We start from the raw sequence: 22,591 nt of genomic DNA, 5'->3' as shown, positions 1-22,591 counted from the left end.
CTTATTTTTTTGATAAGCTCAACTCAACACATCCCAGTAAAAGGACAAAAACAATAGGGGTGCCCATGGTTCGGTGGTAATTTTTGCAAATCAAACCGGTACTACAGGTTAACCAGTCCATCGATTTCAGTTTTTGGCCGGTTAAGTTTTTTGATTTTTTATATTTATAATATATAATATATAAATATATGTATAATATTATATTATAAATAATAAATGGTATATAATATATTATAAATATTATAAAAATATATAATATATAATATATTTATAAATAGATTATTATAAATATAATATATGTATATATTTATATATAATATATAGAAAATATGTGACATATATTAAAAAAAACATATAAATATGTAGATTAACCAAAAACCTAACCGGTCCTTTGGTTTTTCAAAAATACCAAACTGAAACTGAACCGATCGATTCGGTTAACCGCATTTTCCAATTCGATTTCCTCAATTTGTTTCGATTTTTTGGTTTTTTGGTTTTTTATAGACACCCCTGAAAAACAAACAATGTTGAGGGGTTCTTCTGTCTTTTTACATATGGACTTTTTGACTAATAAATAATAGTCTTGGACATAATTTTTCCCTTTGAGAAAGTGGTTATAGAGAGAGAGAGAGATTTGACATTAATTTAAAGCAAACTTTTAAAGTTAAGCCTATGCAAATTAGCTTTGGCATCTTTCTTTTTATGGATCCAAGGCAAGGAACAACAACAACACAGAAAAGCCTGATGGCTGGTGGTTTGGAAAGCAAAGTAGCACGCTCTCATGTCTTTTTTATTTCCCCACATCTATGATCTATATCTGGTGCAATCTATATTCCACAATAGAGGGTCAAGAATTTCTTCCTCTCATCCTCTGTGTTGAATTGAATCAGCTTCACCAAAATGGCCATGAGCAACAATGTTATTGGATCCATCAACTTGGTCGCCATGCTCCTCTCAATCCCAATTATCGGTGCCGGTATCTGGCTTGCAACAGAAACTGACAACTCTTGCGTTAAGATTCTTCAATGGCCGGTCATCATTCTGGGCATCTTGATCTTGGTTGTAGCTGCTGCAGGATTCATAGGAGGCTTCTGGCGCATCCCGTGGCTTCTTTTCTTCTATCTCATCTTCATGCTCGTTCTGATAATACTACTGGCGACTCTAGTCATATTCATCTTCTCGGTTACCGCAAGGGGCTCTGGTCACCTTGCTCCTAACAGGGCTTACTTAGAATATCATCTGGATGACTATTCAGGATGGTTGCGTCGAAGGGTGCAAAGTTCTTACAAGTGGAATCGGATCAAGAATTGCCTTAGCTCAACAAGCATATGTGCAGGGCTGAACCAGAGTTTCCATCTTGCTCAGGATTTCTTCAATGCACCCATTAGCCCAATACAGGTAATTAATTGCATATATGCTTTTTTTATTTCTTTTCTTTTCTAGATGTTCTTGTATGTTAAGAATTAAGATTACGTGTTTATCTTTGATTCATATGTAGAGAACCAAAGTATTCTTTCATTTCTAAGTAAACCTTAGGTTGCGTTTGTTTGCGATACAAAGATCTAACAGGAGTATTTATGTACCCCAATTGGGGTTTGTGAGCATTTACTTGTCATACAAAAGTGAATCAATTAAGAGGGGAAAAGTGCTTTTTCTGATGCAAAAGTGCATTCTTCTATCTATTAGATCGATGGATACAAATTTGTACTCTTTGGATTCGATGTAAATACAACAAGTATGAACCCATTTTGCATTCATGAACCCAAGAGGTGTGTTTATATACAGTACACATTTACATTTGTATTGCAAGCAAACGCAGCCTTATTGTCTAATGTCTTGTGATAGCGAGGGAACAAACCATGCAAAGCAGTATGCTTAGATTCTTCAGCATGTGGACACTTATTCTTTTTTATTTCTAATCAGTAAACCTCTCTTCTTTCTATTCTTTTGTTCAGTCGGGATGCTGCAAACCACCGACGGCATGTGGATACACATTCGTGAATCCTACGTATTGGATTAGCCCCATAAACACGGTGGCTGATATGGATTGCCTGCAGTGGAGCAACGATCAAACAAAGCTTTGCTATGCCTGTGATTCATGCAAAGCAGGACTACTGGAAAATCTGAAGAAGGAATGGAGAAGAGCAGACATCATTCTACTCATCACTCTTATTGCCTTAATATCGGTATACGTGATAGGGTTTTGTGCCTTCAGGAATGCCAAAACAGAACAACTGTTTCGCAAATATAAGCAAGGTTATACCTAGTTAATTAATTCAAATAGAATCTCTACTTTACGTAGTTACATGGATTCTCACTGAGGTTTTGTGTGGATGACTGTTTGGTTATCTATATATTCAATGATGTATTAGAGGTTCTTTTGTCTTTGTATTTCGTATTTTATTTGTAGGGTGCGGTGTTTGATGTGCTTTGTTCCTTAACTGAATTGAATTCAATATTTGGCCTTCAAACATGCATATAGTCTTGATTCACGATTATGGGGTATTCCAGAAGGTTATATATATTCTGATATCTCTAGAATTATATATGCGGAAGGAATAGTACCAATGGTTCACGAAGTGGTGCACCAAAAAGGCAAAAAGTAAAAGTACTTTGCTTTACATCAACTTAGCAGCTAGCAAGTATTCTTAAAAGGCATTTTCTTTCGGGTTTCAATGGTTAATTACTAAGCATTTTTCTTTGCGTATAGTTAATTGTTGAAATCTCTCCTGAACTTTGTTACTATTGCTAAAACCTTTTTTTGAAGTTTGGTAATTGCAATTACTTCCATAAAATTTTTGACCGTTGCTAAAATCTCCTGTGAAGTTTGGTACTTGCAATACAGTTGCAAGTATAACCTTTCTATTAAAATCCTCTAATAAAAAGCACAAAAATGTCCGAAATACCCATATAATTATCATTAAAGCTGATTTCTATAAAAAAAAAAAAAGAATACAAACTTTATGCATAATACGAAAAAAAAAAATCATTTAAAGTTACAGCTTTACCTTTGAACCATTGATATAAAGGGCAAACTTGGAGCTAAACTGCTCAACATCTCATATTCTTAATATATTTTAAGGGAATTATGCATCACATTTGAACAATGTTGTTCCTTCTTCATCCCGTGGGAGTTTATATTAGTCTAATTATCTTGGGTAAATTTCTGCTCGGACGTAAGAGATATGAATATTAATCAATGCTTTCATGAGATAGATTTTAAAAATAGAAGGACCTAATGTGGGCTTTGGGCTATGAATAGAATAATACATAGAGAAAATATAATGAGACCGGATCTACTACCCACATATTAATAGGGTGCAGGCCGGGTACGGGTATATGATTTGAAGAACTTACACTGCCCATGCACACAAGATGCTACCCACATAGCTTTCAACATGATCTATAACCACACATCTCCAACATGTCCAACCACAATGGTGAGTTCAGATCTGGTAAAAACATTTGGTGAGCACAAGTACACAATCAGTGTGGTACCTGTCCTAGAATTGTGCCTACTAACACATCCATGAGATGATTGGCATAACCAGACATTAGGGATGTAAGCAGTATCTATTTATCCAAATTCGAATTTTATCCATTAATAATTCGATTAAATATGGATTCGCTCCTATCCATTTGATACAATCCGATTCGGTTCAATTTAAATCTATATGCTCACCTATACTTAAAATTTATATTGTATTTGTTTGTAAAGTTGGTTTGAATGTAGTGATTTTACTATATTATCATATGTTCAAGTTTCATAAATAATATTTTTTATTCTTTTTATTCATGAATACAATATTAATGTCATTTTAGTTCATATTATTAATAAGGATAATTACTTACATATACGTTCAGATTTAAGGAAACTAATATATATACCCTATAGTTTCAAAACCTCCTTATATATATATATATATATATATATATATATATATATATATATATATATATATATATATATAGCTCCACTAAGGTTCAAAATATTGATATGCCCAATACGCCGGTATGGGCGTATCGGGCAAATTGATACAGCTTTTGATGTCTTTTTTTTTTATTTTTTCTACAATCGGTTCAAGGGGCCGGTTTAGGGTTCCTCCACCCCCTGAACCGGTCAGACCCCCGATACACCCATTGTAGGGGCGTATTAGAGGGGTCCCGAAAGATATGTATCGGCCAATACGGGCCGATACGTGTCGATACTTTGAACCTTGAGCTCCACACAACACAAATAGGTCATCTATTAAGAAAATTTTTAGGGTTGTTTCATGTGCCCATTATTTTTTTCACAATCCCACTTTTACCCTCATTTTTTTCTCTCTTCCTCTCTATTTTCTTCCCATGCAATTCTTTTCCTCACTGGTCATTGTTCTCTCTCTCTCTCTCTCCTCCTTTTTCTCTCTTTCTCTTATGTTTTCCATTGGTTCAAACATCTACAAGTGAAAAAGAAAATGATGAGATATCAATTTTGATTTACTTTTACAAGGGGTAAGGTTCAAACTATCAAAAAGGCAATTTTAAGAGACATATTGAGATAAGTTTTGGATATGCATGTGTATCAAAAAAAAAGTTAAAGTAAATATGGATATGCATGAAAATATTATAAATACTTCAATAAATCACAAAAATACATCAATAACACAAAATATAAGTCTTCAATGAGGTATTCATACATTAAATTAATATATTTTAATTGGTCTTATGAAGAAATATGTCATAGTCAATTATAATTTTCATTAAAAAACTTATGCTTAATTATCCTATCTAACCATAAAACATGCATTGGCACAACTTCTAAGTGAAAATACAATTAATAATTATTTATTATTTAAATAACTACTATCTATATTTTAATTACAAAAATAAAAAATAAATAAGCATTGTAAAATATATTAAAAAAACACTATTGAAGAAGAAATTTCAATTGCTCTCTAGACATGATAGATCATCCATAGATCTACAATATATTTAATCCTTATGATTAGATTAGAAAAAATATTATTAATTATTATTTATTTTTAATTTTAAAAATATAAAAATAAAAAAAAATATTAAAGAAGAAAATATATTGAACATACATAGTCTTTATGGGCAAATCACAAGAAAATATAAATAATAAATATTTATCAATTAATTCCAAAGTTACAAAAAAATATAAAAATATTGTACAAGAAATTTCAATTGATCTATGGATATTATTATTATTATTATTATTATTATTATTATTATTATTATTATTATTATTTTACAAATTTAACACTGTATGAATGATGTTTAGAGTTTTAGAATCATTTGGGTGTGAAAGTAGACTTATTTTAATGAAAATACCTTTATTTTTTTTCATTTTTCGCCTATATATTTTTCGTAGCATATCGATAATATGCCCAATATGCCATCAATATAGCATTGATATATCCAATACATGGATGATACAAGTAAGGTACGATATATCCCGTACATATCTCTCTAGTGGCAGTCGTTTAAAACTGCCGCTAATAAATAAACCGCAAATTATGATTCTTTTTCCCTCTTCCTCCTTCATTTTCCCATTCTCTTCCTGCCCTCTTTTTCTTTGGTACTCTCTCTCTCACAGTCGACCTCTCCTCACCAGATAGGTAGTCTTCCTCTCTTTATTTCTTTCTCTCTTGCGCTCTCTCTCTTTCTCTACTGTCCATGACCAGTGGAGTTTGTCTCCAATTTCTATCAGGCAGCACCAATCAGCAACTTCAACGTCAGTGATTGAATCATTCTCTTCACAGCAGCATTGAACCAATGCTTCGAAAGCTACATTAGAGGTTGGTTCATTCTTGAATCTCCTTTTGTTGTTAATTTTTTAGTTCTGCAAAAGGCACATGCTAGGGCATGTTTAAAATTTAAGCATGGTACCTGCCAAGGCATAATAAGTTTCACAGTCCTGTTGCATGGTTTGTATAAAGTTTAGACTTATCACTTATCTGAGCTAAGAAGCTGAAACATTGCAGCAGAAAGGTATCAATTGGGTTAGAGCTATAAACTCTTAGTTATTTGTAAAGTAGAGCAATACCTTTAATTATGAAGATGTGGAAACCAAATTTCAAATTCTAGAATCCTGATTCACCTTAAAATGGTGAAAGCAGAGAATGACAAGAAAGGGAAAGAAAATGGAAATTGAGGTGAGAATGGTTATTTATGTGATGAGATATGTGGCCAATTGGGAACTCCTTAATTTAGACATGATGAAATGAATTGTAAAAGTAAAACTACTAAAAGAAAGGAGAATGAAAAACTGTATGTTTTGCTTGTATCTTCTTGCTATCTATTTCTCTGAAATGATGAGTTTAATTTAGACAACCAATAGTATTGAATAGATGGGAGCTTTATATGTTAAAAGCATCCCAAGGTACCAAGTTGGGTAAAATGAGGACTCTAATAAGCGGCTTTAAGCAATTCTTCATCGTTCCATGTATCACGGAAGGTCTCATAATTGACAAAAGATCTGTTACAGCTGATATGCAAATCTGTTTCCTCCATTCTTCTATATGTGTGAAGTCACAGTTATCACCCAAGGCCAGGACCCCAGAAAGCTGGGACCAACACTGGGTAGTATTTTCTGATGTTGGCTACTGCTCTCCTGGGTCTTGGTCTTGGGAGGAGTGGACCAGGTAAGGACCTAGCCTTTGATTTCTGTTTTATTTTTTTTCTCATACTTGAAGCAGCTCTCAGGCTTGTCAACCCAAGCAATGGCCCCCTAAGCTGCAACTCTGTGCATAATTCATTCACTATAGTATATACTAAACAAGTTCATTGTGAAAATTAAACCATACTGATCAGGTTGCTTGTTCCATGAGGATTGATACCGCAGAAGATCATATATAGCTAGAACTGTCATTAATGAATGTACCATAATGGGGGTTATTGGTTGATGAATCTGACCTCAGATGCAGAGAGAAGACTGTTGGCCGTAGTAGCTTAATATCAAAGCTGTGGATAACCAAATTAGTTAATGCTTGACTGATCCTTGTAGCTCTAAATTTGCTTCGTATTAGATTGTGAAAATACTTTCCATTGTATTTAGGTCAACTAGTCATTAGTTGACTAATTACTAACCTACCTAGTTGATTCTTAATTGTCCTAAGCAATGGGGGTTGGTTAGTTGGCTAAACTACCTAGTCAATTGACTAGTTGCTTATTGCTTGACACTTTGATAACATTAATTTGCACTCTGCACTCTGCAAATATATGGGACCCATGACATCGATCTGACACTAATGGACAAAGCAGTCAGGCATCATACCACGTCTGCACTCTGCACTATCGTGAAATTCACTGACAAACCATACATGACACATGGTAGCATGCATCGTAAAATAATTATCAGAAACCTGCAAAATATGTAGTGGGCTATTGCCGAAGCTTGCAGCTTAAACGGGTGGCCAGGTGGGAACAGGCCCACTGCCGAGCCCAGTAAGGCCCTGACCCTTAAGAACACTGTCCCTTTTAAACATCTTTCTTGGTCCAAGATGTAGATCCGACATGAGAAAGGATTGTGTTATAACTGTGACGAAAAATTTGGCCCGGGTAATAGGTGCAAATCTCATTAGTTCTTTTTACTTCACATGGGCGAGCCAGAAGGTGATCTAGTGGAGGCCGATGCTATTGGAGACGGAGAGGGGCAGGAGGAAGGGGACACTGACAGTGGGGTGCCGGAGATATCATTGCAGGGTCACTAGGAGGCTCAGAGGTAGGACCATATCAATTCAGTCCATGAGCTTGCTCGCCAACTAGGTATGACAGTCCTATATACCTTGTGATGGCATTTGTAAAGATGAAAGAATATACATACAGGGCCTTACTGTCACCTTGGATCTGCACCCCTTGCACTTCAGTGGGGCAGACCTGGTTCTTGGTATCCAATGGTTGCGCCAGTTAGGTCCAGCATTGTGTGATTGGAGCACCATGACAATGGATTTCTATATGGGGTAAACTCTGCGGTGGCCCAACCCATTTTGCTCCAATTGGACCCACAAGATATGAGAGCCCTTGAAGGGGTTCTAGACCAGTATGCCATAGTCTTTGGTGAACCCATTCAGCTGCCCCCAGCTGAAGCCGGCATCACCGAATTCCCCTGTTGCCCGAAAGTAACCCAACCAATGTATGCCCCTACCGCTACCCCCATTACTAGAAAACTGAAATAGAAAAGATGGTAGGGGAACTTCTGGAAAAAGGGCTGATCCGACCAAGTACCAGCCCATGTTCTTCCACGGTACTTTTGGTAAAGAAAAAGGAAACCACATTATCATGTTAATCTCCCAATTAAGAGAAGTTGTATAAAAGAAAAGGAACCTATAACATGATAATAACATGGGGAAACTACATACAAAACTCCATTTATCAGAGCATAAATAATTTTCAATCTCTCTCTCTAACAATTCTGTGTTATGGGTTGGAATTGCTAAGGTTGCAATGAAGAGTTATTCATCAACTGTGTAAACTAATTCAAGCATTCAAGAAGGCCTACATTCGTGGGGAACAAATGCTCTGTTGAAGAGGTGGCTGATGTGTAACCTGAAAAAATATGCAGCCCAATAACAGAAAAAAAAAATATGTAACCCATAACCGACAATATATATATATATATATATATACAACCCATAACCAGAAAAATATGCAACCACAAAAACATCTTCATAAGTAAGAAATCCATCCACCAAGAGCTCTCACCTCAGAAGAGACAAATCGTCAACTCTTCCGGAACGGATTCAGTCTAATAGTCAAGCATGAATACCTCTGGACTCTCTTCTTGAAGACAGTAAATTTCGATATGGTCCAATGAAGACTTTTCCAACCGCTCTTCCATATAAAATTACACTTATAGATTTGCAATGAAACGTTACAAATGAAGCCGATGACGTCCATGATAAAATGGAACGATTGCTCTCTTTCGAAATTTTTGGTTTTGCGAGAACTCAGGAATGTTGTCTCCGCAAGAACGCAAGATCCCTGCATCCAAGCAAACTAAAATAAAATCAAACTCTTCAACGGTTGAACAAATGCTATCTTTTGAGTGATCGCAAACCTTCTCTTCAACGGTTGCAAGAATTGAATGATTGCTCTCATTGAATGCCTTAAATCTGCAAAATCTTCCACTTCGGTTACAACAAAATGATTACGAATATTTGATTTTAATAAAGTAAAAAAATTTTCAGTTTTGCAAGAATGCAGGAACCTGGAAGATGTGAAAAAGACATCTTTGCCCTCTATGTTTTTGCCATTCAAAGTTTAAAATGGGGGTATTCTTAAGCCAGTGAAAATTTCAGAAATCACTATGCCTCATTCGTACTTTTATAGATAGTATAGATAATGTAATTAAGTAAATCAAATGGTGGGGCATTTTAAAATGGTTTGGAGTGATTCCATTGCAATAATGAAGTACTTATATAATATGTGTAAAGAAAAGAAATAGAAATGACGACACTAATTTAGGATTTAAGGAATTAAATGAAATTACTACTACTTTGGTATCATTAATGAACCCACATTTCTAATGGGCATTTATTTTTTTTCTCGAATATGCATTGAAATTCTACAGCATTAAAAGACGGAATATACATAGTTGCATTTCTTGTGATGAATGATAAGTTGATACTCACCTTGTCTACATAAACTTCAAGGTATTGAAAACACAAAGAATATCAAAAAGGCAATTTAGGCAATTTTAACAATCAATATAATTTTTGGATGACTATAAATAAGTTATATATGCATAAAAAAAAAACACTTTAACGGTCTATATAAAGTAAGATTTTAGGACAAATTTGATAACAGTTGACTGATGGATGAACTAAAATATTAATTATAATTTCAAACATGCATCCATATAATTTATGTCAATATTTATAAATATATAAGTTTTAATAATCAGTTCTAACACTTATTGACAAACATTTTCCATGAAGAAAAAATTAATTTAAAGCTAAGAATCCATTGCATATAATTATGATAACCAATTAGAATATGTAGTGAGGGTGGGCCTTGGTACAATGGTTGGGTTGCTTCTTTGTTACTTAGGTCACAAGGGTTCAAATCATGGAAACAGCCTCTTCATGTGCCGGGGTAAGACTGGGTAAGACTATATACATCTGTCCCTCCCCAGACCCTGCATTAGTGGGAACCTTGTGCGCTAGGCTGAATAGTGGTGGACCTTCTTAATTGCTTATAGTTTTTAAAGTTGCCTTAAACATAGGAGTTAATGTAAGAGAGAAAAATTACATAAATTATAAATGAGAGAAGATGTAGACATCCATCTTAAAAAAATGTAATGTATATACACATCCACAGTATTAGTTTGTATCGGTTGAGAATGGATTTTGGCCTCACAACACTTGGTAGCCATGTATTGGGAATATTTCAATACTTGTATGTTTTCATTCATGGGATTGCTATATTTTGAACCTTACAGCCCATATAGACTAATACATTGCTGTATTTTGAACCTTGTGTCTACGCCTAATTATCTCATGGTCAAGGCTTGTTTTTTGTTCATATCAATATGGATGATGAATAGAATAACATGTGTACTTAGTAAACAAGGGATACCTGCCATCGTTTGCTGACTTGTAGGCCCCGTTTGTTTTTGGGATTTTGAAGAGGGCGAGGGGGAATTAGTCAATAGAATTGTGGTTCCCGTTGACTATTTATCCATCTTCTTATTTCAGAAACACCAATGGCAAAATTGACTTTCTCAAGTATCACTTATGCCCTTTTCAGACTTGGATAAGTTGAGTTTTGTGAGTAAATGGTAAATGAAAAATATTAAAATGATAAAAAATGCCCCTACAAGATACATTTATACTGACAAATTAAACAAAGAATAAGTACGCTTATCCAAGAAAAGTAGGTTCCCAAAAAATGAACATGACCGTGACATGAAGAGAGTTGTTGCATCCCAACGAACATAGTATGATTACAAATGTACGGTTAAGGCTGTCAAGAAGATTTGGAATGAATATAAATACAAGTATGACAAAATTATATTTTGTATTATTTTATATCTATTTTTACCTTACATTTTCCAAATATGGCCTAAAACTCAAAAAATAGTCTTCATATCTATTCAACATCCAATTCAATTACAATGGATTTGGATTTAATGTATCGAAATTCCGATCAAACTTAGAACTAAAATTTTGGTAATTGGGTCATATTCGGATGCAGCTGAATTTATTGCAGAAAAACCTAAGAAAACATGTCTAAATGGCACCTAAATTAAAAGTAAAAGTGAAGATAAAGAGAAATAAACACAAAAAACATATAGATTTACATGGTTCAACTTATAGTTTACATCTATGGGTGAATGAAGGAGGAACAGAAATCCACTATGAAATTATCAACGGAGAAGAAATATAGAATTGTGCCCTCACAGAAAAAACCCTAAGCCCCAAATATACCTAATGTCTCACTCATCTCTTATAAGACAAATACTCTATTTACAAGAGAGAAAATCCTTGAAATACATAACTCTTCACATTCGGTTCGGACCTACAAGATGAATATGAATCGGGTCCATACCGTTGCTAGGGCATCCACCACAAACCATTATAAAATTTTGCCTACTGACATTTCTCAAATTAAATCAGAGCAGGTTCACCGCTACAAATAATTCAATTCAAGGCACAAACATAACAAAATCAAATCCCAATAATTCCAACTTGGCAAATTGATTATAGACAAATATGCAATTATACAACATTGAGGATCTCCTCAAATTGTAACAAACAATAATGATCTGAATGAAAATGAAATTGTCAAGGTGTGGGGACATTCCATTCAACCTACAATTAACCAAATTGCACCAACCATGGTTTTCAAAACCAGACCGAGCCAGACGGTCAGATCGGAAAAACCGGTAACCAGTCAGTCCCTAGGTCCGATTTTACTAAACATCGGAAATTGTTAAAAAACGTTGAAGAAATCAAAAAACCACTGACCCGGGTGGTTAAACCGTTAAACTGTTCGACCAGGCAGTGGTTCGCGGGTTAGTATTTTTTATTTTCAATGTTTTAAATAAAAAGAAAAAATAAAATAAAATACCTTTTATATCCCCAATCCAGTTTGAATCTCTTACTCTCTTTAGCGCTTGCAGCGGCGACTTGCAGCGGCGAACGGCGAACGTCAAACGGCAAACGGTAAACAAAAAATAAAATACCTCACCCTCCCCAGCACTTGTAGCGGCGAACGGCGAGCTTGCGACGGCACTCGACACTAGGCATTCACGACCAAGCCCACTGTCGCCGTTCGCGATCATCTCGATCATCTCTATCCCGAATCCATCTCCGGCCGCTCCTCCCTCGTCTCCGCCTCCATCCAGCACCTCCGATTACGATGACACTTATGAAGACGACGTTCATGTCGTTGCTCACTCTATGTCCGAGGCCGTGCAAGCTTCCATGCTCGCAATTTCGGATCTCAAGTCCATCGCCGATTGCATGACTTCCTCGAGCTACAGTAAAAAGATCAAAGGTCTCTAGCATCTTGGAATCGAGCAGCTCACCTCCTCTCGCATCCAAAAGATGGATTGGGAATTTGGGATTTCTTAGACCTTAAGACAAAAACCTGGCTCAACGCTGCCAAGGTTGCAGTCAAGACTCTTTTTAAAGGGAAGAGACGAGAGAGTTATTTGATATTTTTTATTACATATAAATATGTTTTGTTTTTTATTTATTTATGACATTACGGATTGAACCATTTGACTCATACGGTTGAACTTTCAAACCGGAAAACGATTCCCTGGCCGATTCGTTTTCTGGGTCGGTTTTAAAAACCATAGCGCCAACTATTTGTTGAATGAATCTCAATTCTTTAGCTCGGTGTTTTTGGTATCCTCCTAAGCGGGTCGGGGTATTGGACCGGGCTACGATTAAAGCCGACCAGATCAGGTCTGAGTTAGTATATGGCATGTGGAAACAAATCATTTGGTTCATTTATTTAATGGCATTCCAACACAGAAGACAGAAGTCGGGATACCTATGCTCACATCAATCATCAAATTTAGAATGTCAGTAAAAATAGAAACTATCTAATTATTCCAACTTCTGATTCACACGTAGAGGTAGATCCATTTAATTTAACTTGAAGAGTAGTAAATGGTTAAAGGAGAAAAAGAAAACCAGATCACTTTATTTTAAATTCCTTTACTTTTCACTTTCCACCTTAATGCATGAATTCAACGTGCTAAATGGGCACAACGATGATTTTGATTTCAGTAAGTTTCAGGAAATAGAAACAATCATCACAGCGTTCTTGTTGATTGTTATTATTATGAAATTGGTAGATGGGTTTCGAAAAGTGTCAAAAGTTTATTTTAAAGTCAGGGGTGAATATTGTTTCCCTAGCTTAGTTTGAGAATCGAGATTTGTTAAATTCAAATCAATTTCTGTCCAGAAATTTTAAGTGTTATAATGTTACCTTCAATTCTATTTTGGTTAGGGGAATCTAGAGTTTTAACCAATCAAAACCCTACCATGAATTTGGATAGTTACCACCTGATTGATTCTCACTTTCACAATACCGATTGATTGGTTAAGATTATTATTATTATTATTATTATTTTTATATTATAGTAGAATCCTTTTGATTAACATCCTTTTTTTATAATAACTTTTTGTGTTAAGGCTGTATTTGGTTTGAAGGAAAAGATAGGGAAAGTTAACTTTGTCTTTGAAAACATTCATTCTGTGTTCCTCTTGGGCCATGTTCTTTTTTTTGTTTGATTTACACACCCACTTTTTCTGGGTAAATTGTTATTTTTTTCATCTCTTTCCAATTTTACCCTTTGGACATGGATTTGAAAACCATGTCATAAAGTCTTAAATGCCCCTAAAATTTTTGGAAATAAGCCATGCTGCCTCTTCTTTTAAACCCAATTTGAGCCTAATTCAAGTTTTTCCTCTAAAACGATAGAAGAAAACACCATCTGCCATTATTTTGGGCTCAAATTTTGGGCATTTAAGTCTGCTGTCATAATTTTTGGTTTTCTTTATGAAAACCAAACTAGTTATGGTTATTTAATGAACCATTGAATTTTCACAAATAACAAATAGCAGAGGAGAGTTTAAAATGTCAATGCTTATAAGATCATGTCAATCCTTTGACCTTCAAAATCACAGTTACAAAATGAAATGTGAGTCCAAATTACTTCCAATAAGCAGCATATACCAAAATTACATGGTTGGGGCTTTTCAAGTACAACCAGATATACAATTCTCTATTAAAGAAGAATAACAGAGAATGGGAAAAAACAGAACAGGGGAAAATTAGTTGGATGTCATTGGGGAAGAAGGAATAAAAATTCTCCATGGATCATAGTGAAGACACATATGGAACACCTCAGCACATTGCCTGGCTTCACTTGGCACAGCTGATTCATATATTAAGATGCCTTCTTCAACAACAGGTCAACGATCAACTCATCCAAAATCTTGAACCGACCAACTCCTGGTTGGCAGCAGAACCACGACTAGCTAGCTGCTGAATGCGAGAAGAGAACTCTCCATCCTACCACGAATTTTAGCCATTAGAGCTCAAGCCATGGAACAAAATACAGCATATACAATCAAGGAAAATATGTTTTCTACACAAATGTCTGGAACAATGAAACATGGGAATTCTACAGGCTCAGTTTGGAAGGAATACAATCTTGTTCTTATTCACACAGGAAATTTCTAGATAAATGACTTACAATCAAAAAGTTGGGTAAAAATTAAATGGCAAAAAATGATAGACCTCGATGAGATGGGCCAAAGTACAACACCAGTTCATGAGAGCTCCTTCTGATTGTTTCCAGAATCAATGGAGGTCCATCATTTTTTAATATGCTTTATATGTCATGTGGATATTATAGTCATACTTGTTTGTAAATTTTGAGGATTCCTCACCCTCCTTACAATACTACAATACTTTTTTTCCGTTTACTAAAAAATGTCAACCAGTAATGCAGCAAAAGCTCTAGTCTGTTCTTAACATAGAGGGAAGGAGGTTCATCCTTAATCCATCTCCAGATTTTATATATTAGAGGCCCACCTAAGTATATGCAAAATTGAGAATAAATAAGAGCAAAAGACCCAATAGGGTAGAAAGAAGAAAATCAAGAAATTAAAACAAGTTAACAAGTCTACAACAACAAACACAATAACTTTTTTCTTGTTGAATCTTTGTATGAGGCCTCAAGTTCTCACCACCGGTTTGAGTTTTAAGGGGAAGGAGTACTTCATAAATCATTTCCTAGCATTTGAATTATCAAGAACATGAACGATTATGATAGAAAGTAAATCCTTTACACAGAATCCATTACAACATCCATGTAACTACTGAGAAACAGTACCGTTGTCAAAGACTATAACAACTGCTAAAACCGGAACTACTTTTCTCCCTTCCAGAGGGTGGGCCTTGGTGCAATGGTTGGGTTACTCCATTGCAACCTGGGTGACCAGGGTTCAAATCATGGAAACAGCCTCTCTATATGTGCAGGGTAAGGCTGCATACACCTGTCCCTCCCCAGACCCTGTGTTGGCGAAAGCCTCGTACACTGGGTTGCCCTTTTTAGAAAGCAAAAATATGCTAAAATCTATCACCAAAATACAGTATACAAGACAATAATGTTTGATAAGAATAATGTACAGTATACAAGACAGTAATATTTGATAAGAATAAAGTGAAAATTTTATCAGGCTGAATAGTTTGTATCAGCCAAGCACTGAGAACATGTTACAAAGTAAGACTACAAACTGTAGAATGGTCCCAACAAAAGAACAAATGTTCTTCCTTATAATTTATTTATTCAAGCTGACATCAAATCCAGAACTAACCAACTCTGCAAAACAGGATTTATGTAGTTAGTTGGAGTAAGGCATTGTTGAGTCGAACTGGCCCTAAAATTGGGTAACGTTTTAAAGGTCTAGTATTGTTACCCAATACTTGGCAGTTCTCACTCATTATCCAGATTCCAGATTGTATTTTCTTATAAACAACTCTCCTTAACTTTACTAAGTTTCCAACACTAGAAGCTGTCTGATGAACCAAGAAAACTTTTGAATCCTTTGATCATGAAAATGTTGGTACCTTAATCCAGCATTTTAACAAAATTCAGGAATTATGAACTGGGCTTATCTTTTGTGCCTTTATAAATCCTACAAGATTGATTAATTGATTTCTACCTACACAAATATGATATATCCTATAAAAACAGAACTCTGTACATGTTCGCCTACAGCTGCACATACAAATATGAATGTATCTACAAGTTCAAATATGCACTGAACATGGATGAAGTTCTTAACACTACCCTCAGGGAATTGAATACCCAGACCAGATGTAGAAAGTTGAGTAGAAACCTCTAGTTCTCTGCTGGTACCCAAAAGAAATAATGCCTTCAGTTCAAACCCCAGTAATTACTAAAGGAGTTCAACACAAATTAATTATTAATATATTGCGTAATATGATTATAATTAAAGAAAGAAGAAACATATATATGATACCTGGAGTTTGCTCTTCTGTAGAAACCAGCATTGATGCAAGTGCCTCCACCCAACACCCGAGCCCTTTCATTAGTGACTCCATTGGTGGAGATGAAAGCCTGAGATGCGGAGGCGGGTGAGGCGTCTGCCAGAGAGATGTGGAAGTTCTGCAAGTAGGAGACGTTGTGATTGGAAAATGATGCACCCCCTCTCTCTAGCAAGATTTTGATAATCTATTTACATCGGCACACCAACTAAACCAACAGCGCGCATCAAGATGATGGAGTGGAAGAGGAGAAACGTGATTTTTGGAGAAGCAGAATGGAGGAGGAGAAACACAGAGCCGAAAGGTGAGAGGAGAAAATCGGAATGGAGGAGAAGAAATGCAAAGCCAAGAGGTGAGATGAGAAAATTGGAATGGAGGAGAAGAAATGCAGAGCCGAGAGGTGAGAGGAGAAACACAGAGCCGAGATATGGGAAAGAAGTCGAAGACTCTTACCTTGTGGGGGCAATTTTGAGATTTTACGTTTTATTTGTTTACCCTCCCCTTGGGAAACCAATTTACCTGAGTGTCACAAAGGTATCATTTATCCGAGGATCTGATACCCGATAAAATAAAACTTAATGTAGGTCCTACATGAATTTAAAATTTGAACACACGTGATGATGCACAATCCGGTCGGTCCTAGCTACGGGTCACCTTGCCTTTGACAGAGCTGGAGATGCCTGAAATAAGGAAGAAACTAGAGATTTCCGGGGAGGAACCCAATAGGAACACTCCGAAGCTCAAGTTAAAACTCTTGAGGAGGCAAGAAAAACAATGGATTTCAAGACCAGAGAGTACAAAAATCACATACCTCCTTCTTTGGGAGAAGGGGGCCTTTTATAATCACCCTGGTACACTCACTCGCATACCTCTGCCAGATCGGGTATCATCACCTCCGCCAGATCGGGTATAATCACCCTAGTACACTCACTCCCAACGGCGTCTGCTTTCATTGTTGGCCAATAGTACCCCTGTCGTAGTGCTTTCTGGGCGACGGCCCTGCCCCTAGGTGTCTGCCACATAGGCCTTCATGAATGTCATGTAGTACGATCTCGGCTTCAGGAGGCCGCAAGCAGCGCAGGTAGGGAAGCATGTAGGATCTTCGGTACAGCCATCTGTCTATCATGACGTACTTGGCTGCCTGGCGATCTACCCTCCTGGCGGCGTTGCGGTCTGCGGGGAGGGTTCCGTGTAGTAGGAAGCTCACGAGTGGATCAATCCAGCTCGGTCTGCTTGGGCGACAGGAGCGACCTCCTATGCCCCCCGGAGAATGCTAGGCCGAGGTAAGTCCTCTATGTACACAGTTCTCATGGTGTTGTCACTAGTGCTGGCTAGCCGGGACAGGGCGTCGGCCTCAGCGTTCTCTGACCTCGGGATTTGCTTGATGAAGTGTGACTGGAAGCTAAGCAGAACCTCTTTTACCTTTGCCAAGTAAGCGATAATAGTTGGCTCGCGGGCTTCGTATTCCCCTGTAACTTGGTTGACCACAAGCTGGGAATCGTTGCAGGTAACTATGTGTTTTGCCTTTACCTCTTGTAGCAGGGCTAGCCCTGCTATCAACACCTCGTATTCTGCCTCATTGTTGGATGCCGCAAACTCGAAGCGTAGCGCGTACTCCAGTTTCATGCCACTCGGACCATGGAGAACTACACCGGCTCCGCTGCCCTACTGATTTGAGGAGCCATCTACGTGAAGGATCCAGGGCTCTTCATCCCAGCTCACGCTCGGCCTAACTAGGAGAGATACCAAACTGGGTGCAACCTTACGGGGCTCGGACTCAACCGGCCTGGGAGCACCGAGCTCACCCGAACTGGGAGCTTTGTGCTCAACCGGGCTGAGGACCTCGGAGTTGAATGTGCATTCTGCAACAAAATCCACCAAGGCTTGGGCTTTGATAGCAGTTCGTGGCTTGTACAGAAGGTCGTACTCACTAAGTTCGATGGCCCACTTCGTCAATCGACTAGAGACCTCAGGCCTGAGTAATACTTGCCTCAAGGGTTTGTCGGTGAGGACGATGATGGTATGGGCTTGGACATACGGACGGAGTTTGCGAGCCGCAATGACCAGCGCATAGGCTAGCTTTTCTATCTCTGGATATCTCATTTCTGCTCCTTGCATTATTTTACTAACATAGTAGATGGGTTGTTGGACCCGATCTGTTTTCTTTACCAGTACTGAACTGACCACTGCCGAGAGGTACAGTTCTAAAACATCGCCCTCTTCGGGCTGGGTTAAAACTGGGATACTGGAAAGGTATCTTTTGAGTTCGTCAAATGCGAGCTGGCATTCCGGGTTCCACTCAAACCCTTTGCTTTTCATTGCCTTGAAGAAGGGCAAGCAACGGTCTGCTGATTTAGACATAAAATGACTCAGAGCGGCTATTCTGTCGTTTAATCTCTAAATCTCTTTTACTTTTCGGGGTGGTCTCATATCTAGGATGGATTTTATCTTGTCTAGGTTGGCCTCAACACCACGCCAGTTGACGATGTACCCTAGGAGTTTACCAGAGGTGACACCGAAGACACACTTGTTTGGGTTTAGTTTCATGCTAAATTGACACATAATTTGAAAGACGGAATGCAAGTCTTGTATTAATTCATGCGAAAACGGTGTCTTGACGACCATGTCTTCTACATAGTACTCTATCTTTGTGCCAATTAAGGATTGAAACAGCTTATTCACAAGCCTTTGAAAGGTTGCCCCATCATTTTTTAGTCCGAAGGGCATAACCTTGTAGTAGTACAGGCCGAACTCGGTTATGAAGGCGGTTTTTTTCTCGTCGGACGGGTCCATCCTGATTTGGTTGTAGCCCGAGTAGGCATCCAGGAAGCTTAGCAACTCGTGTCCCAAGGTCACATCCACTAGGCAGTCAATCCTGGGGAGGGGAAAGCAATCTTTTGGGCAAGCTCAGTTTAGGTCGGTGTAGTTGATGCACATGCACCACTTGTCGTTTGTGTTTTTTACCAGAATGGGGTTGGCTACCTAGCTCGGGTAATGAACTTACCTTATGAAGTCTGCTGCGAGGAGCTTCTCGACCTCCTCATCGACCGCCCTCCAGCTTTCTGGGGCTAAGTTGCGTTTCTTCTATCTAATGGGTCTAACTATAGGGTCAATACTGAGCTTGTGAGTTATGAGCTTAGGGTCTATGCCGGGCATTTCCGCCGCAGACCAAGCGAAAACATCTAAGTTATTGAGTAATAAGTGTACCAGTTCGAATGGCAAGGGTTCCTCCAGGGATGCTCCGACCTGAAGTGATTTGGCGGGGTCTTCTACCGAGACAGAGATAGGAATAGTTTCCTCCGTTGGTGCAGCTCACTCCTCGTTCTATTCCACCGGTCGCTCCAGTTTGAGGTCGCCAGTTACCTTGGCTTTTCCCTTGAGGGCAGCGACGTAGCACTTGTGGGACTCGAACTGGTCGCCCCGTACTACCCCAATGCTGAAGTCCATTGGGAACTTTATGGCCAAATATTAAGTAGACACCACGACCTTTAAAGCATGGGTGATTGGCCGACCTACTATGGCATTGTAGGGGGAGGGGGTCGCAACCACCAAAAAATCGTGACTAAGTCTTACCGTACTAGGCCACGTGCCGACTTCCATGGATACTGTGACCTTTCTCAGGGGTCTGACTTCTTCTCCATTGAAGCCGACCAACGGGGTGTTCGTAGGTTTCAAGTCATTCTCTCGGAACTGGAGTTTGTCGAAGGCTGCTTTAAAAAGAATGTCTGTCGAACTGCCGGAGTCAACGAGTATGCATCGGACTTTGAAGTCGTTGATCTTTACCTTTATGACAAGTGCATCATCGTGGGGGTAGTGGACTCGCGTGCATCGTCTTTGGTGAAGAATATGGGGTCTTCCATCCTAGGCCACTTTGGGGAATTTTGTTCTTCTCTGGCGGCCTCCCAGGTTGATTCCCGAGTTGCTGCTGAGGTGCATCCTGCTACGATCCATCCTCCAATGATCACGTGGATTGTTCCCCGAACTGGTCTTTCCTCCGGGGGCTGCTTCTGCGGTTCGGTTGGTCGACTGCTGGACTCGGGAGCATCTCTGTTGTGCTCTCCCTACCGACCTGTCTTATTACTATTATTGTTATTATTATTATGCTGTACAAAATTTCTTAGGTACCCGCGACAGATAAGTTCTTCTATCTTGTCGCGGAGATTATTACAATGTCCGGTGCTATGGCCGTGGTCTCTATGAAAACTGAAGTACAAGTTTTTATTCCTCTCGTTCGGGTTTCCCTTCAGACGAGGTGGCCATTTCGCGTACGGGGCGTCTTTGATCGTCATTAAGATCTCGGCCCACTTTGCATTTAAGGGCGTGTGGTCCGTCCGACCTGCTAAGGGAGCTCGAAACGGTTAGCTTGGCTTCATCCCCCGAGGTGGGTCTTTCTTTCTCCTGTCATCTGGGTTGGAGGGCTCGCCTTCCCTCTTCCTTTTTTCGATCCCGCTTTCAGTCCTTTGATTGATCTCCTCCTCTGTTCTTATGAATTTTTCCACAAGCTTGAGGAATTCAGCTACGGTCGCAGTCTGGTTGACTACCATGTGCCACTTGAACTCATTGTGTGTCACACCCCTCTTGGCTGTCGTGGGATGTACCGCGGTGTCTAGGCACGATATCTGTAAGCACGCGCCATTGAACCATTTGATATAGCCTCGGATGGATTCACCTTCCCTCTGGACTATCCCGAGGAGACTCTCCTCGGTTCGGGGACATTGCTTGCTAGTAACAAAGTGTGCGGTGAAGACTTGCACAAACTGGGTCCAGCTCCTTATTGACCCGGGGGCCAGGTTCCTGTACCAGGTGTGGGCAACTCCTCTGAAGGTGGTGGTGAAGGCCACGCACATGCAAGACTCGCTGGCCCTTGCCAGGTGCATCTGGGACTAGAAAGCATCGACATGGTCACTGGAGTCAAAGGACCCATCATATTTGTCTAGTGGGGGGAGTTTGAAGTCCTTGGGCATGGGAACAACGAGGAGTTCTGATGACAGGGGGGAAGGGATTGAAAGAATAGGAGCAACCTTTACCTCATCCGAGCTTTCTTCTTCTTTACCTCGGAGCTCGGGCAAGACGCGGGTGGTAGTTCGACGACTTTGTTGGCACCTCCGCTGATGCTTGGAAGGCCTGGTATTGGCACTGTTGGCCTCGGTGTTGCCAAGCTCAATGGGTCTGAACTGCTGGTGGTAGTCCATAGCTAGGACGCCGAATTGGTTCTCTGCGAGTGGGAGACCAAACTTAGAGTGCCAAGGTGCCAACTTGATTGGCTGGGAGGTTCCTGATCTACCGACGAAATGCGAGGCAGGGGTAGTTAGTCTTTCCCTCCTGCTCAGGGATGAGGCCTGGCTTCTGGAGGGGTTCTACAGTTGAGAAGCTTCCCCTCAGCGAAGGCGCCCGCCCTGAGGAGAGGGCTTGACCGGCTTGATAGCAGGGTGCCGAGGTGGGAGCTGTGGTTGGTTTAGAGGTAGTTGGGGGAACTGCTGTTGGTAGTGATACTGAGAAATGTGGTGTAGTACTTGCTACTGATGGAGTTGATGTTGCTGGAACTGTTGCATTTGGGCTTGCATGGCCCGCATGCATTGCATCAAGTCATCAAGCTGATTCTGGCTGGTCGCCATAGGGACAACGGTTGGTTTGACGAAGGTTGTCTCGATAGGGAGGGGAAGGGGAACACTCATAGGGGCCACCATGCTTGACGCATTGAGACTAGGGATTCCATCCGTCGAGAAGGGGACGGTGAATTGTCCGATGCATATAGTGGTGGCTGAAGGTGTTCCCCTACAGCATTCAAGTCGGCGTTGTGCCTATTGCTGCTGGAGGAAGCCATGGAAGCTAAGGTTTCTTTGAGAGAGAGAGAATTAAACGTTAGGGGAGGCTTTTTGAAGTCTTCCCACAGACGACACTAAATGATGATGCGCAATCCGATCAGTCATAGCTACCAGTCACCTTGCCTTTGACAGAGCTGGAGATGCCCGAAACAAGGAAGAAACTAGAGATTTACGGGGAGGAATCCAGTAGGCCACTCCGAAACTCAAGTTATTACTCTTGAGGA

At 39.2% G+C, this 22,591-nt stretch overlaps 1 protein-coding gene and 2 long non-coding RNA genes across 5 annotated transcripts; 1 reads left to right on the top strand and 2 right to left on the bottom strand.

The window, feature by feature from the left end:
- The first annotated feature begins 672 nt into the window (after positions 1 to 672).
- LOC148848539 (protein TORNADO 2-like) lies at positions 673 to 2,498 on the top strand. The gene is made up of 2 exons (XM_088951655.1): positions 673 to 1,398; positions 1,956 to 2,498. The coding sequence occupies exons 1-2, from the start codon at positions 901 to 903 to the stop codon at positions 2,265 to 2,267; spliced, it is 810 nt and encodes a 269-aa protein (XP_088807781.1). The 5' UTR covers positions 673 to 900; the 3' UTR covers positions 2,268 to 2,498.
- Positions 2,499 to 5,561: 3,063 nt separating this feature from the next.
- LOC148848538 (uncharacterized) lies at positions 5,562 to 12,601 on the bottom strand. Of its 3 annotated transcripts, none has more exons than XR_016100584.1 (3): positions 9,062 to 12,601; positions 8,707 to 8,985; positions 5,562 to 5,892 (listed from the first exon to the last, which is right to left on the bottom strand). It is a non-coding gene; the product is annotated as an uncharacterized LOC148848538 (long non-coding RNA). The 3 variants fall into 3 exon arrangements; XR_016100583.1 differs by lacking the exon at positions 5,562 to 5,892 and adding an exon at positions 8,375 to 8,550; XR_016100582.1 differs by lacking the exon at positions 5,562 to 5,892 and having other exon boundaries at positions 8,375 to 8,985.
- Positions 12,602 to 14,094: 1,493 nt separating this feature from the next.
- LOC148848537 (uncharacterized) lies at positions 14,095 to 16,956 on the bottom strand. Its single transcript, XR_016100973.1, has 2 exons — positions 16,518 to 16,956; positions 14,095 to 14,538 (listed from the first exon to the last, which is right to left on the bottom strand). It is a non-coding gene; the product is annotated as an uncharacterized LOC148848537 (long non-coding RNA).
- Positions 16,957 to 22,591: the final 5,635 nt, after the last annotated feature.

The sequence above is a fragment of the Nelumbo lutea genome, chromosome 6, assembly GCF_056320005.1.
Source record: "Nelumbo lutea isolate HS-2025 chromosome 6, American lotus-T2T, whole genome shotgun sequence".
NCBI classification, from domain to species: domain Eukaryota; kingdom Viridiplantae; phylum Streptophyta; class Magnoliopsida; order Proteales; family Nelumbonaceae; genus Nelumbo; species Nelumbo lutea.
This window is presented reverse-complemented; position numbering and strand designations above follow the sequence as displayed.